At 43.3% G+C, this 14,014-nt stretch overlaps 1 protein-coding gene across 1 annotated transcript in view; it reads left to right on the forward strand.

Moving 5' to 3' along the window:
- The window catches only part of LOC123732978 (uncharacterized), a 17,275-nt gene extending 3,261 nt beyond the window's left edge, over nucleotides 1-14,014 (forward strand). The window contains exons 2-4 of the mRNA XM_082972686.1: nucleotides 213-356; nucleotides 8,191-8,307; nucleotides 8,920-14,014. Coding sequence (XP_082828812.1) covers nucleotides 11,130-12,509 — 1,380 coding nt within the window. The 5' untranslated portion in view covers nucleotides 213-356; nucleotides 8,191-8,307; nucleotides 8,920-11,129 and the 3' untranslated portion in view covers nucleotides 12,510-14,014. The remainder of the gene's footprint in view (nucleotides 1-212; nucleotides 357-8,190; nucleotides 8,308-8,919) is intronic.

Here is a 14,014-nt window from a genome sequence, read left to right on the forward strand (position 1 = left end):
CCACAACCAACATGCTGGATCTCTGTTTAGTTGTCACTGTGTTGACCACAACCAACATGCTGGATCTCTGTTTAGTTGTCACTGTGTTAACCACAACCAACATGCTGGATCTCTGTTTAGTTGTCACTGAGTTAACCACAACCAACATGCTGGATCTCTGTTTAGTTGTCACTGTGTTAACCACAACCAACATGCTGGATCTCTGTTTACAGGGGTCCTGTCTCTAAAATGAGTCTCTCTGGGGAGAGAGAGGAGGGGGGCCCTGCCTCTAAAATGAGTCTCTCTGGGGAGAGAGAGGAGGGGGGCCCTGCCTCGAAAAGGAGTGTCTCTGGGGAACATGGCACCAAATCTAAGAGGTGAGATGACAATTTTTTAAAGAATTTATGAAGAGTTTATACACAAAATGCTATATCCACCATTTTTTCACATTTGTGTTTTTTCATCAGAAATGGAGGCTTATGAGTGTGTAAAATATTACTGTTCTAAGATTTTAAATTCATAGATTTTAGCTTATGACATTTTACTGAGAACATCACAGCAAGATGAAACAAATATTGTTGCATTCTCTAGATTCTGCATTCACCAGATTCTCACATTTCATTTGTGTTATAGAGCCTCACAGTGGAGGTGTCATAATACCCATAACACCTAGCGGTCAAACAGGGAAATGGTTCCAATAGTTTTATAGAGCCCCACAGTGGAGGTGTCATAATACCCATAACACCTAGTGGTCAAACAGGGAAATGGATCCAATAGTTTTATAGAGCCCCGCAGTGGAGGTGTCATAATACCCATAACACCTAGCGGTCAAACAGGGAAATGGTTCCAATAGTTTTATAGAGCCCCACAGTGGAGGTGTCATAGTACCCATAACACCTTGTGGTCAAACAGGGAAATGGTTCCAATAGTTTTATAGAGCCCCACAGTGGAGGTGTTATAATACCCATAACACCTAGCGGTCAAACAGGGAAATGGTTCCAATAGTTTTATAGAGCCCCACAGTGGAGGTGTTATAATACCCATAACACCTAGCGGTCAAACAGGGAAATGGTTCCAATAGTTTTATAGAGCCCCACAGTGGAGGTGTCATAATACCCATAACACCTAGTGGTCAAACAGGGAAATGGTTCCAATAGTTTTATAGAGCCCCACAGTGGAGGTGTTATAATACCCATAACACCTAGCGGTCAAACAGGGAAATGGTTCCAATAGTTTTATAGAGCCCCACAGTGGAGGTGTTATAATACCCATAATACCTAGCAGTCAAACAGGGAAATGGTTCCAATAGTTTTATAGAGCCCCACAGTGGAGGTGTCATAATACCCATAACACCTTGTGGTCAAACAGGGAAATGGTTCCAATAGTTTGATAGAGCCCCACAGTGGAGGTGTCCTAATACCCATAACACCTAGCGGTCAAACAGGGAAATGGTTCCAATAGTTTGATAGAGCCCCACAGTGGAGGTGTCCTAATACCCATAACACCTAGCGGTCAAACAGGGAAATGGATCCAATAGTTTTATAGAGCCCCACAGTGGAGGTGTCATAATACCCATAACACCTAGCGGTCAAACAGGGAAATGGTTCCAATAGTATTTCCAATAAAACACATGAGCTGGCGCACACCCAAAGATTTTTATTTTTTTATGTGGAAGTTCTGACTAATGGCTAATAAACTATAAGCTATAAAAATAAGGAGAGTGGCACACTCCATACAGTGAGGGAAAACAGTATTTGATCCCCTGCTGATTTTGTACATTTGCCCACTGACAAAGAGATGATCAGTCTATCATTTTAATGGTAGGTTTATTTGAACAGTCAAGTAATGCATGGGGAAGAAATGGCACAGCAGCCATTTTGGGAGGGGGTGTGGATGCCCACACACCATAGCAGTCATCTTTTATATAACAACAAAAAAAATCCAGAAAAACGCATGTCAAAAATGTTATAAATTGATTTGCATATTAATGAGAGAAATAAGTATTTGACCCCGTCTCAATCAGAAAGATTTCTGGCTCCCAGGTGTCTTTTATACAGGTAACGAGCTGAGATTAGGAGCACACTCTTAAAGGGAGTGCTCCTAATCTCAGTTTGTTACCTGTATAAAAGACACCTGTCCACAGAAGCAATCAATCAATCAGATTCCAAACTCTCCACCATGGCCAAGACCAAAGAGCTCTCCAAGGATGTCAGGGACAAGATTGTAGACCTACACAAGACTGGAATGGGCTACAAGACCATCGCCAAGCAGCTTGGTGAGAAGGTGACAACAGTTGGTGCGATTATTCGTAAATGGAAGAAACACAAAAGAACTGTCAATATCCCTCGGCCTGGGGCTCCATGCAAGATCTCACCTCGTGGAGTTGCAATGATCATGAGAACGGTGAGGAATCAGCCCAGAACTACATGGGAGGATCTTGTCAATGATCTCAAGGCAGCTGGGACCATAGTCACCAAGAAATCAATTGGTAACACACTACACCGTGAAGGACTGAAATCCTGCAGGGCCCGCAAGGTCCCCCTGCTCAAGAAAGCACCTATACATGCCCGTCTGAAGTTTGCCAATGAACATCTGAATGATTCAGAGGACAACTGGGTGAAAGTGTTGTGGTCAGATGAGACCAAAATGGAGCTCTTTGGCATCAACTCAACTCGCCGTGTTTGGAGGAGGAGGAATGCTGCTTATGACCCCAAGAACACCATCCCCACCGTCAAACATGAAGGTGGAAACATTATGCTTTGGGGGTGTTTTTCTGCTAAGGGGACAGGACAACTTCACCGCATCAAAGGGACGATGGACGGGGCCGTGTACCGTCAAATCTTGGGTAAGAACCTCCTTCCCTCAGCCAGGGCATTGAAAATGGGTTGTGGATGGGTATTCCAGCATGACAATGACCCAAAACACATGGCCAAGGCAACAAAGGAGTGGCACAAGAAGAAGCACATTAAGGTCCTGGAGTGGCCTAGCCAGTCTCCAGACCTTAATCCCATATAAAATCTGTGGATGGAGCTGAAAGTTCGAGTTGCCAAACGTCAAACCTTAATGACTTGGAGAAGATCTGCAAAGAGGAGTGGGACAAAATCCCTCCTGAGATGTGTGCAAACCTGGTGGCCAACTACAAGAAACGTCTGACCTCTGTGATTGCCAACAAGGGTTTTGCCACCAAGTACTAAGTCATGCTTTGCAGAGGGGTCAAATACTTATTTCCCTCATTAAAATGCAAATCAATATACAACATTTTTGACATGCGTTTTTCTGGATTTTTTTGTTGTTTATTCTGTCTCTCACTGTTCAAATAAACCTTCCATTAAAATTATAGACTGATAATTTCTTTGCCATTGGGCAAACGTACAAAATCAGCAGGAGATCAAATACTTTTTTCCCTCACTGTAAATCTCTACTTGCACATTCATCTTCTGCACATCAATTACTCCAGTGTTTATTTGGTATATTATAATTACTTCGTCACCATGGTCTATTTATTGCCTTACCTCCTTTATCTTACCTCATTTGCACACACTGTATATATACTTTTTATGCTGTATTATTGACTGTATGTTTGTTTATTCCATGTGTAAATCTGTGTTGTTGTCTGTGTCACACTGCTTTGCCTTTTTCTTGGCCAGGTCTCAGTTGTAAATGAGAACTTGTTCTCAACTAGCCTACCTGGTTAAACAAAGGTGAAATAAATTTAAAAAAATTAAAAAATCTGCCTTGAATAACAGGTTGCCACTGCTCCAAAGCAATTACATGTGGCACAGGAACCACTGACTGGCTGCATGTTTCTATTATTCAGATACCTGCTGGTACCTCTTAACTGGTTAGGACAGCTCATGAGGCTATTATACAGATACCTGCTGGTACCTCTTAACTGGTTAGGACAGCTCATGTTTCTATTATCCAGATACCTGCTGGTACCTCTTAACTGGTTAGGACAGCTCATGAGGCTATTATCCAGATACCTGCTGGTACCTCTTAACTGGTTAGGACAGCTCATGAGGTTATTATCCAGATACCTGCTGGTACCTCTTAACTGGTTAGGACAGCTCATGAGGTTATTATCCAGATACCTGCTGGTACCTCTTAACTGGTTAGGACAGCTCATGAGGCTATTATCCAGATACCTGCTGGTACCTCTTAACTGGTTAGGACAGCTCATGAGGCTATTATCCAGATACCTGCTGAGGTCCTAAATATCTGCCAGTAGATGGGACACAATATTACTAATGTAACCCACTGTAAAGACTGGGTTTAGTTGATTGTGTTGCACTGCTCATGTCTGCGTTCTGGAACTGCCCGCGTCCACGTACGGTGTGGCACCAAGGATATTGTCAGGTTACGTGCAGAGTGGGCTGAGGTGATCTTGGGGAATAACGACGGAGTTCGCTACATTGTTGAGACGCCAAAGTTTATTGTTCAATTAGCTTTTTGCTTTACGGTCAGGGACAGTATGAGTGTAGCCAGATCCTTTTCACTCTCTATCCTTGTTTCATTTTGTGGTTCACTGGATTCGTCCTCATCCTCGAGACGAGGGACAGACGAACGACCTGCTAGCTAGCCAAGCTAGTCAGTACAGCTAGGTAAGCTAGCTACTCTACCAGCAGCATCCTCATTTTTCCTAGCTACCACTACATCATCACTAGCTGCCCGCATTACTTGTGGACCGATGGAGCTCCCTGGTTGTTTCATCCACCAGTTAAATCCCATGGAAGGCTTCCGTCTCTCTCGTTGACGGATGCTGGCTACCTCTGTCCGGTTCTCCTCTCTTCACTAGATGGACGGTAACTTTAGTGTTTAACCCCTCTGTGTCCAATGACCGAAGTTTAAAAAAAAAAATTGTGACGCCTCAAGTAGTCTGGACACATTCCATTTTTAACAATGTTTTTTTTTCTGATAAAACTAGTTCATTGCATCCGCCATGGAGCTCAGTTTCATAATATTACCTTATGTCCCTAGTTATGAAGTTATAGCGAAAAAACCGGCCTTATTTTAGGTCATTTTTCACCCTTCCAGCTCCTATTAGTTTAATTGAGCACTGTGGCACCACCTGACATTCTGAACGTTCTATACCATTGCCCATTGTTCTGCGTCACAATGCCAGCTTCGCTATTGTTATCAATGAGACCTGCCTGCGTTAACATTGTAGGCTGACCTCAAGTATTATTATTAGTATTATTACTAATATTATCACAGCTACTTGGTGCACACTTCACCTGGGTACACGTTGTGGTGACCCACAGTACTAGTGATGGCTGGCGCAAACCGATCAAACGTTAAGCATTTTCTGGTCATAGTTAACCAATTTTGTTTTCAGAAAAATGTATACAACCTAAACAGAACACATGTCCCTGCCCTCTTTTTCAAGATGTGGCCGATTTATACAGACATAATAAAAAATGTAATTAAGATATAACACTTTTTTTGAGGAGTTATTGTTTCTGAATGGCTACTGGGTAATTTGATATGCATCGAAATCTTCGTTTGTAGGCATTGAATTGAGCAAATGCTGCACAGGTTCACTGAGTTACAACCCAAATGGATAGGTCTAGCTCATTGATTTGTAGATCTGACGCAGTTGAGCCTTGCAAGTGTGGTGAATGAGTTATGTAGTACCCACAGAAGACCACAGGGAGGAGCTAGAGAGCTATAAACCCATAACGTTTTTAGCCTTAAAACCCTTAAACCTAACAATCAATCTAATGTATTTATGAAGCCCTTTTTACATCAGCAGATGTCACAAAGTGCTGTACAGAAATTCTAACCCTACGTATTACCTATTTTAGCCTTAACCCCTAATCCTGTGTATTACCTATTTTAGCCTTAACCCCTAACCCTAATTCTAGGGTAGGGTAGCCTAAAACACTTTTAGAAACTATTTTAGTAATAATATTATGTTAGTAAATACAAGTATAGTACCAAACAGCATGTTGATTATTTTGTTAATCAAACCTGTCTAAGCCTTTTGCTGTTTTTATTTTGTTATTCGTTTTTTTCTAATATCTATTATTGCAAGGCACACAACAAGCCACATGTGTTTTTATTTTTCAAATGTGGTTTGAACTGGGAGACCTAGTAACCTCTTTGTGAATGTCCAGCAATTGGCGTGGGATAGACAGGGCAGGTTTGAGACTAATCTAAGGAATTAACAATGTTTTTTTTTCTTCTCAGGTGTCTCACTAATGTCTGTCTATGAATGACTGACTTTTAATTGGTAAATATTTCCAATAGATGGCAGCATAAGACCACGAAGCATCAGTTATAGGCTACAAGCAGCAATATGATTGACATAAAATAGCATGCAACCACAGACTATATGTCCCATGATTTTCTAAAATGGTCACTCATTACTTTAGTTAGCTATATATCTCCTTGAGCTGACTTCATGCGCGAGAAGGCATCGCGGGTTGATGCTGGTTGATGAATTTGACAATGAATGTACTGGGAAAATACATTCTTCTCAACTAGAGGTGACGGAATTAATGTTCAGGCTTATTGATAATCGTTATATTAATGAAGTATAATTTCAAACATGAGCATAAAAACAGGTAATAATAAACATGAATCATCATTATATTACTAAACAGTAATCTGTTAAATGCTTTTTCAGTCCTTCCTCTTGTGTTAGCAGTGTGGAAAGGGACAGAAAGAAGCGCGGGGAGTGGTGGTGTATCCAGGGAGAACTAAACTAATCTTCTGATAAGTCATTCGTGGTGTTATGCTGCCATCTAATGAAATGATTTAGAAACTGCAGTAATATTGAATAATGTGTAATTCCTTACTAAAGTAGTAATTTCTCAGAATTGCAAAATTGAATATTTTCTAGTTAATTTTACAACTTACAACCATAAAATAACAATTTATTGCATAATAAACAATGAAACTGACGAAACCAAAAACATAATATATTTAGTTAATTATATATATGAAAAACTATTTATTAGATGGGAGACATTATCAGCCAAAGTAACAGCCCTGTAGACAAAGAAGAGCTCTCCAGTAGGTACCAAAACATTCAAAGGCCATTTTCTCAAAAGTGAGGTTACAAGTTCATCAACGTTCAAAGAAGAATTACTTTCCCATTGTTCATCAACTGTTTTGTATGATATACCATTTTCTAGCCCTGAGTCTCTACTTTTATCCAGTGTAAAAAACACATTTGAAAATGTTTCTAAAATAAGACCGAATCGTGCCGGGCGGTTACATTTGACTGTGTTAAACCTAGCAGTACTACTGATTTCTCTGAGAGTGAGGCAGATATATATTATTACTGTATAAAACCTAGCAGTACTACTGATTTCTCTGAGAGAGAGGCAGATATATATTATTACTGTGTTAAACCTAGCAGTACTACTGATTTCTCTGAGAGGCAGATATATATTATTACTGTATAAAACCTCACAGTACTACTGATTTCTCTGAGAGTGAGGCAGATATATATTATTACTGTATAAAACCTAGCAGTACTACTGATTTCTCTGAGAGTGAGGCAGATATATATTATTACTGTATAAAACCTAGCAGTACTACTGATTTCTCTGAGAGTGAGGCAGATATATATTATTACTGTGTAAAACCTAGCAGTACTACTGATTTCTCTGAGAGTGAGGCAGATATATATTATTACTGTATAAAACCTAGCAGTACTACTGATTTCTCTGAGAGTGAGGCAGATATATATTATTACTGTGTAAAACCTAGCAGTACTACTGATTTCTCTGAGAGTGAGGCAGATATATATTATTACTATGTAAAACCTAGCAGTACTACTGATTTCTCTGAGAGTGAGGCAGATATATATTATTACTGTATTAAACCTAGCAGTACTACTGATTTCTCTGAGAGTGAGGCAGATATATATTATTACTATGTAAAACCTAGCAGTACTACTGATTTCTCTGAGAGTGAGGCAGATATATAGCATTGAGCAAAGAAAACATTTGACTCTCTAAAATGAAACCGTCATGTGATAGTTTATAAACAAATTCATGTCTGTCATTGAACAACACCATGTCATAATTAGATAGTGAAAAACACACCAATCTCTTTCATAATTTCTTTAAACAATAAAAGCTCATTTACCAACATTTCTGTAAAGTGATATGTTGCGTTTTGGAATGAAACTCTTCTTATGTTTCCCATCTGAGATCAGAGTAGATGAGAGATGTAATGTTTGTCTCTGTTGTGTTGAAGACCAATCAAGCAGGAGAGACCAGCCTCCCCTGTTCCCAGCTGTGTGTCCATGAAGAGTGACCAGTCTATGGATCCTCTTATATACTTTAGAGAGGGAGACTTTTCTACTGAACAAAGGTAAGAAGAACTCATGGGTCATGGTCAGTGAGTTAAACACCACTGTCTCTAGTCATTTCTCCTCTCCCATTTTCACATTCCTTTTTGTTGTTTTCATAATCCGTAGGCTAATCCTTCTGTCCATTTTCATAGTCCTAAAACAATATTAAACAAACACAACGTTCCCTCCCTGTGTGTGTGTGTGTGTGAAAGTGTGTGTGTTTGCACTCCCTGGACAAGGAAATGAAATCTCTATCCTGATTGCCTAGTCACTTTTGCCACTACCTACATGTACATATTACCTCAATTATAGTCTCATTATTACCTCAACTACCTGGTACCCCTGCACATTGACTCAGTACCTGTACTCCTTATAGTCTCATTATTACCTCAACTACCTGGTACCCCTGCACATTGACTCAGTACTGGTACTCCTTATAGTCTCATTATTACCTCAACTACCTGGTACCCCTGCACATTGACTCAGTACTGGTACTCCTTATAGTCTCATTATTACGTCAACTACCTGGTACCCCTGCACATTGACTCAGTACTGGTACTCCTTATAGTCTCATTATTACCTCAACTACCTGGTACCCCTGCACATTGACTCAGTACTGGTACTCCTTATAGCCTCATTCAACGGCTCAGACACGAGAGGTATGTGGCAGGGTCTACAGTCAATCACGGACTACAAAAGAAAAACCAGCCCCGTCGCTGATCACGATGCCTTGCTCCCAGACAGACTAAACAGCTTTTTTACTCACCTTGAGGACAACACAGCGCCACTGACACGGCCCGCTACCAAAAACTGCGGGCTCTCCTTCATCGTAGCCAACGTGAGTAAAACATTTAAACGTGTTAACCCTCGCAAGGCTGCAGGCCCAGACGGCATTCCCGGCCACGTCCTCAGAGCATGCGCAGACCAGCTGGCTGGTGTGTTTACGGACATATTCAATCTCTCCCTATCCCAGTCTGCTGTCCCCACATGCTTCAAGAGGGCCACCATTATTCCTGTTCCCAAGAAAGCTAAGGTAACTGAGCTAAATGACTACTGCCCTGTAGCACTCACTTCTGTCATCATGAAGTGCTTTGAGAGACTAGTCAAGGACCATATCACCTGTCACCCTAGACCCACTCCAATTTGCTTACCGACCCAATAGGTCCACAGACGACGCAATCGCCATCACACTGCACACTGCCCTAACCCATCTGGACAAGAGGAATACCTATGTAAGAATGCTGTTCATTGATTGCAGCTCAGCATTTAACACCATAGTACCCTACAAACTCGTCATTAAGCTCGAGACCCTGGGTCTCGACCCCGCCCTGTGCAACTGGGTCCTGGACTTCCTGACGGGCCGCCCCCAGGTGGTGAAGGTATGTAACAACATCTCCACCCCGCTGACCCTCAACACTGGGGCACCACAAGGGTGCGTTCTCAGCCCTCTCCTGTACTCCCTGTTCACCCACGACTGCGTGGCCATGCACGCCTCCAACTCAATCATCAAGTTTGCAGACGACACTACAGTGGTAGGCTTGATTATCAACAACGACAAGACGGCCTACAGGGAGGAGGTGAGGGCCCTCGGAGTGTGGTGTCAGGAAAATAACCTCGCACTTAATGTCAACAAGGAGATGATCGTGGACTTCAGGAAACAGCAGAGGGAGCAGCCCCCTATCTACATTGATGGGACAGTAGTGGAGAGGGTGGAGAGTTTTAAGTTCCTAGGCGTACACATCACGGACAAACTGAAATGGTCCGGCAGCTGCTCCGCCCATAACCGTAAGGCTCTCCAGAGGGAAGTGAGGTCTGTGTGTGTGGCTGTTACCAACATACTGACTCAACTCAAGCCACTTTAATAATAAAAAATTGATGTATTCAATTCATCACTAGCCACTTTATATTATATAATGTTTACTTACCCTACATTACTCATCTCATATGTATATACTGTACGCTATACCATCTACTGCATCTTGCCATCTTGATGTAATTTAGCACTAGCCACTTTCAACAATGCCTCTTTATATGTTTTCATACCCTACATTACTCATCTCATATGTATATACTGTACTCTATACCATCTACTGCATCTTGCTGTCATGTCCTGGCCAGTATAAGGGTTAATTGTCATTGTAGTTTGGTCAGGACGTGGCAGAGGGTATTTGTTTTATGTGGTTCGGGGTGGTGTTTTGGTAAAAGGGCGTTTGATTTAGTATTTCCGGGTTTTTGGTTTATGGTCTATGTTTATATATTTCTATGTGGAGTCTAGTGAGTGTGTTTCTATGGTTGATTAATTGGGGTTGGGACTCTCAATTGAAGGCAGGTGTTTTCTCTTTGCCTTTGATTGAGAGTCCCATATATTAGGGTGTGTTTGTCATTTGTGGGAGATTGTTTCTTGTCTAGCGTATGTGAGCCTGAGAAGACTGTCTATATCGTGAGTTTGTTTTGTTATTTTGTATGTTCATTTTGAGTCTAATAAATGTTCAAGATGAGCCAAAACAATTCTGCTGCATATTGGTCCTCCTTTTCCGACGATGATTTCGCCATATCGTCTGACGACGACGAAATCCCTGACAGAATCTCCCACCAAACCAGGACCAAGCAGCAGAGGAAGGAGCAGAGGGATTTTGAATTGGACAAACGGGAGAGATGGACATGGGAGCAAGTTATGGCCGGAGAGGGCCCATGGAGAATGGCTGGTAAGGACCGGGAACGTTTCCGAGGAACACGACTGGCGTTGAAGCACGAGAGGCACCCCCAATAATTTTTTGGGGGGGGGCACACGGGTAGTTTGGCTAGGCCTAGGAAGAGCCGGAAGCTAGCTACCCGTGGTTATATGGAGGAGCGTATGAGGTGGAGGGCGCCATGTTTCGCTGAAGAGCGCAATATCTCACCCATACGCACGCACAGTCCGGTGCGCGTTATTCCAGCCCCTCGCAGGTGCCGTGCTAGAGTGAGCATCCAGCCTGGTAGGAGGATGCCTGCGCAGCGCATCTGGTCGCCGGTACGCCTCCGAGGACCAGGCTACCCAACTCCCGCTCTACGCACGGCTACCATCAGGCCCCTGCACAGCCCAGTCCGCCCTGTACAAGCACCCCGCTCATACAGGGCTACTAGTTCCATCCAGCCAGGACAGGTTGTGCAGGAGGTAAGATCAAGACCGCCTGTGCGCCTCCATAGCCCGGTGTTTCCAGTTCCTGTCTCTCGTGCGGACCCGGAAGTGCGTCAGCCCAGTCCGACTCGTCCTGTTCCCGCTCCCCGCACTAGCCTGGAGGTACGTGTTCCCAGTCTGGTAAGTCCAGTACCAGCACCACGCACCAGGCTTCAAGTGCGTCATCCCAGTCCGACGTCGCCAGGGCTGCCCGTCAGTCAAGAGTCGCCAGAGCTGCCCGTCAGTCAAGAGTCGCCAGAGCTGCCCGTCAGTCAAGAGTCGCCAGAGCCGCCCGTCAGTCAGGAGTCGCCAGAGCTGCCCGTCAGTCAAGAGTCGCCAGAGCCGCCCGTCAGTCAAGAGTCGCCAGAGCTGCCCGTCAGTCCGGAGTCGCCAGAGCTGCCCGTCAGTCAAGAGTCGCCAGACCGCCCGCCAGTCAAGAGCCACCAGAGCCACCCACTAGTCAGGAGCTGCCAGAGTGGCCGGAGATGCCAGAGTGGCCAGACTGCCCGGAGATGCCAGAGTGGCCAGACTGCCCAGAGATGCCAGTGGCCAGACTGCCCGGAGATGCCAGAGTGGCCAGACTGCCCGGAGATGCCAGAGTGGCCAGACTGCCCGGCGATGCCAGAGTGGCCAGACTGCCCGGAGATGCCAGAGTGGCCAGACTGCCCAGAGATGCCAGAGTGGCCAGACTGCCCGGAGCTGCCAGAGTGGCCAGACTGCCCGGAGATGCCAGAGTGGCCAGACTGCCCAGAGATGCCAGAGTGGCCAGACTGCCCGGAGCTGCCAGAGTGGCCAGACTGCCCGGAGCTGCCAGACTGCCCCATCGGCCCAGAGTCTGCCGATTACGAAGAACCAAGGGAGTCGAGCAGCAACCCTGAACTGAGTAAGCCTGACAATCCAGAACTTAAAATGATTAACTGTTCAATTAATGAGTCTGTATACAGGGTGGAGAGGAGGAGGTCTGCCCAGGATCCAGAGCAAGGGGAGTCTGCCTACGGTCCGAGGCTGATCGGGGTCGGCACTCTGGAGGACAATAGGCCGGAGCCTGAACCACCACTTGCATAGGTGGGTTGGGGAGGGGGGGTGTAGCACAAGTGCCATCAGTGACGGCAGCCACCCTCCCTTCCCTCCCTTTACTTTAGGGGGATTTTTGTTGTTGTTTGGGGTTTTTGTTTTTCTTGAGGTGCTTCCGGGGTTAGCACCTTTAGGGGGGGGGGGGGGTACTGTCACGTCCTGGCCAGTATAAGGGTTAATTGTCATTGTAGTTTGGTCAGGACGTGGCAGAGGGTATTTGTTTTATGTGGTTCGGGGTGGTGTTTTGGTAAAAGGGCGTTTGATTTAGTATTTCCGGGTTTTTGGTTTATGGTCTATGTTTATATATTTCTATGTGGAGTCTAGTGAGTGTGTTTCTATGTTTGGTTAATTGGGGTTGGGACTCTCAATTGAAGGCAGGTGTTTTCTCTTTGCCTTTGATTGAGAGTTCCATATATTAGGGTGTGTTTGTCATTTGTGGGAGATTGTTTCTTGTCTAGCGTATGTGAGCCTGAGAAGACTGTCTATATCGTGAGTTTGTTTTGTTATTTTGTATGTTAATTTTGAGTCTAATAAATGTTCAAGATGAGCCAAAACAATTCTGCTGCATATTGGTCCTCCTTTTCCGACGATGCTTTCAACGTTAATAACAATGTTTTTTTTTAAACAGCTCAGAGATTTAACAATGCTCCTGCGAATATTCAAATTATTAACTTTTCCTTAAAATGCATTTGGGAAACCAGACCCTGAATAAAAACATCTGCTAAATGACTAAAATGTCAAATGTAAATGTTTTACAAACTGATCTCATATTTCTGTATTGGATTATTATATTTAAATGTTTTAATATTGATGTCACAAGTGTATCATTTGTACAGTTCTTTATTAAAAATGTAGTTATTTGTTACATTTCACTTTGTAAAACTTAGCAGTACTACTTATTTCTCTGAGTGTGAGGCAGATATATAGTATTACTGTATAAAACCTAGCAGTACTACTGATTTCTCTGAAAGTGAGGCAGATATATATTATTACTGTGTTAAACCTAGCAATACTACTGATTTCTCTGAGAGAGAGGCAGATATATATTATTACTGTGTAAAACCTAGCAGTACTACCGATTTCTCTGAGAGTGAGGCAGATATATAGCATTTTGCAAAAAAAAACATTTGACTCTGAAATGAAACCATCAAGTGATAGATTTTAAACTAATACATGTCTGTCATTGAATAATCCAATGCCATGATTAGATAGTGAAAAATCACACCAATCTCTTTCATAATATCTTTAAACAATAAAAGCTAATTTACGAACATTTCTGAAAAGTTATATATAGCGTTTTGGAATAAAACTCTTCTTATGTTTCCCATCTGAGCTCAGAGCAGATGAGAGATGAAATGTTTGTCTCTGTTGTGTTGAAGTCCAATCAAGCAGGAGAGACCAGCCTCCCCTGTACCCAGCTGTGTGTCCATGAAGAGTGAGCAGTCTATGGCGCCTCCTATATCCTTTAGAGAGGGAGACCTTTCTACTGAACAAAG

Source organism: Salmo salar, unplaced genomic scaffold, assembly GCF_965601325.2.
Source record: "Salmo salar unplaced genomic scaffold, fSalSal1 ptg000984l, whole genome shotgun sequence".
In the NCBI taxonomy this organism is placed as follows: Eukaryota; Metazoa; Chordata; class Actinopteri; order Salmoniformes; family Salmonidae; genus Salmo; species Salmo salar.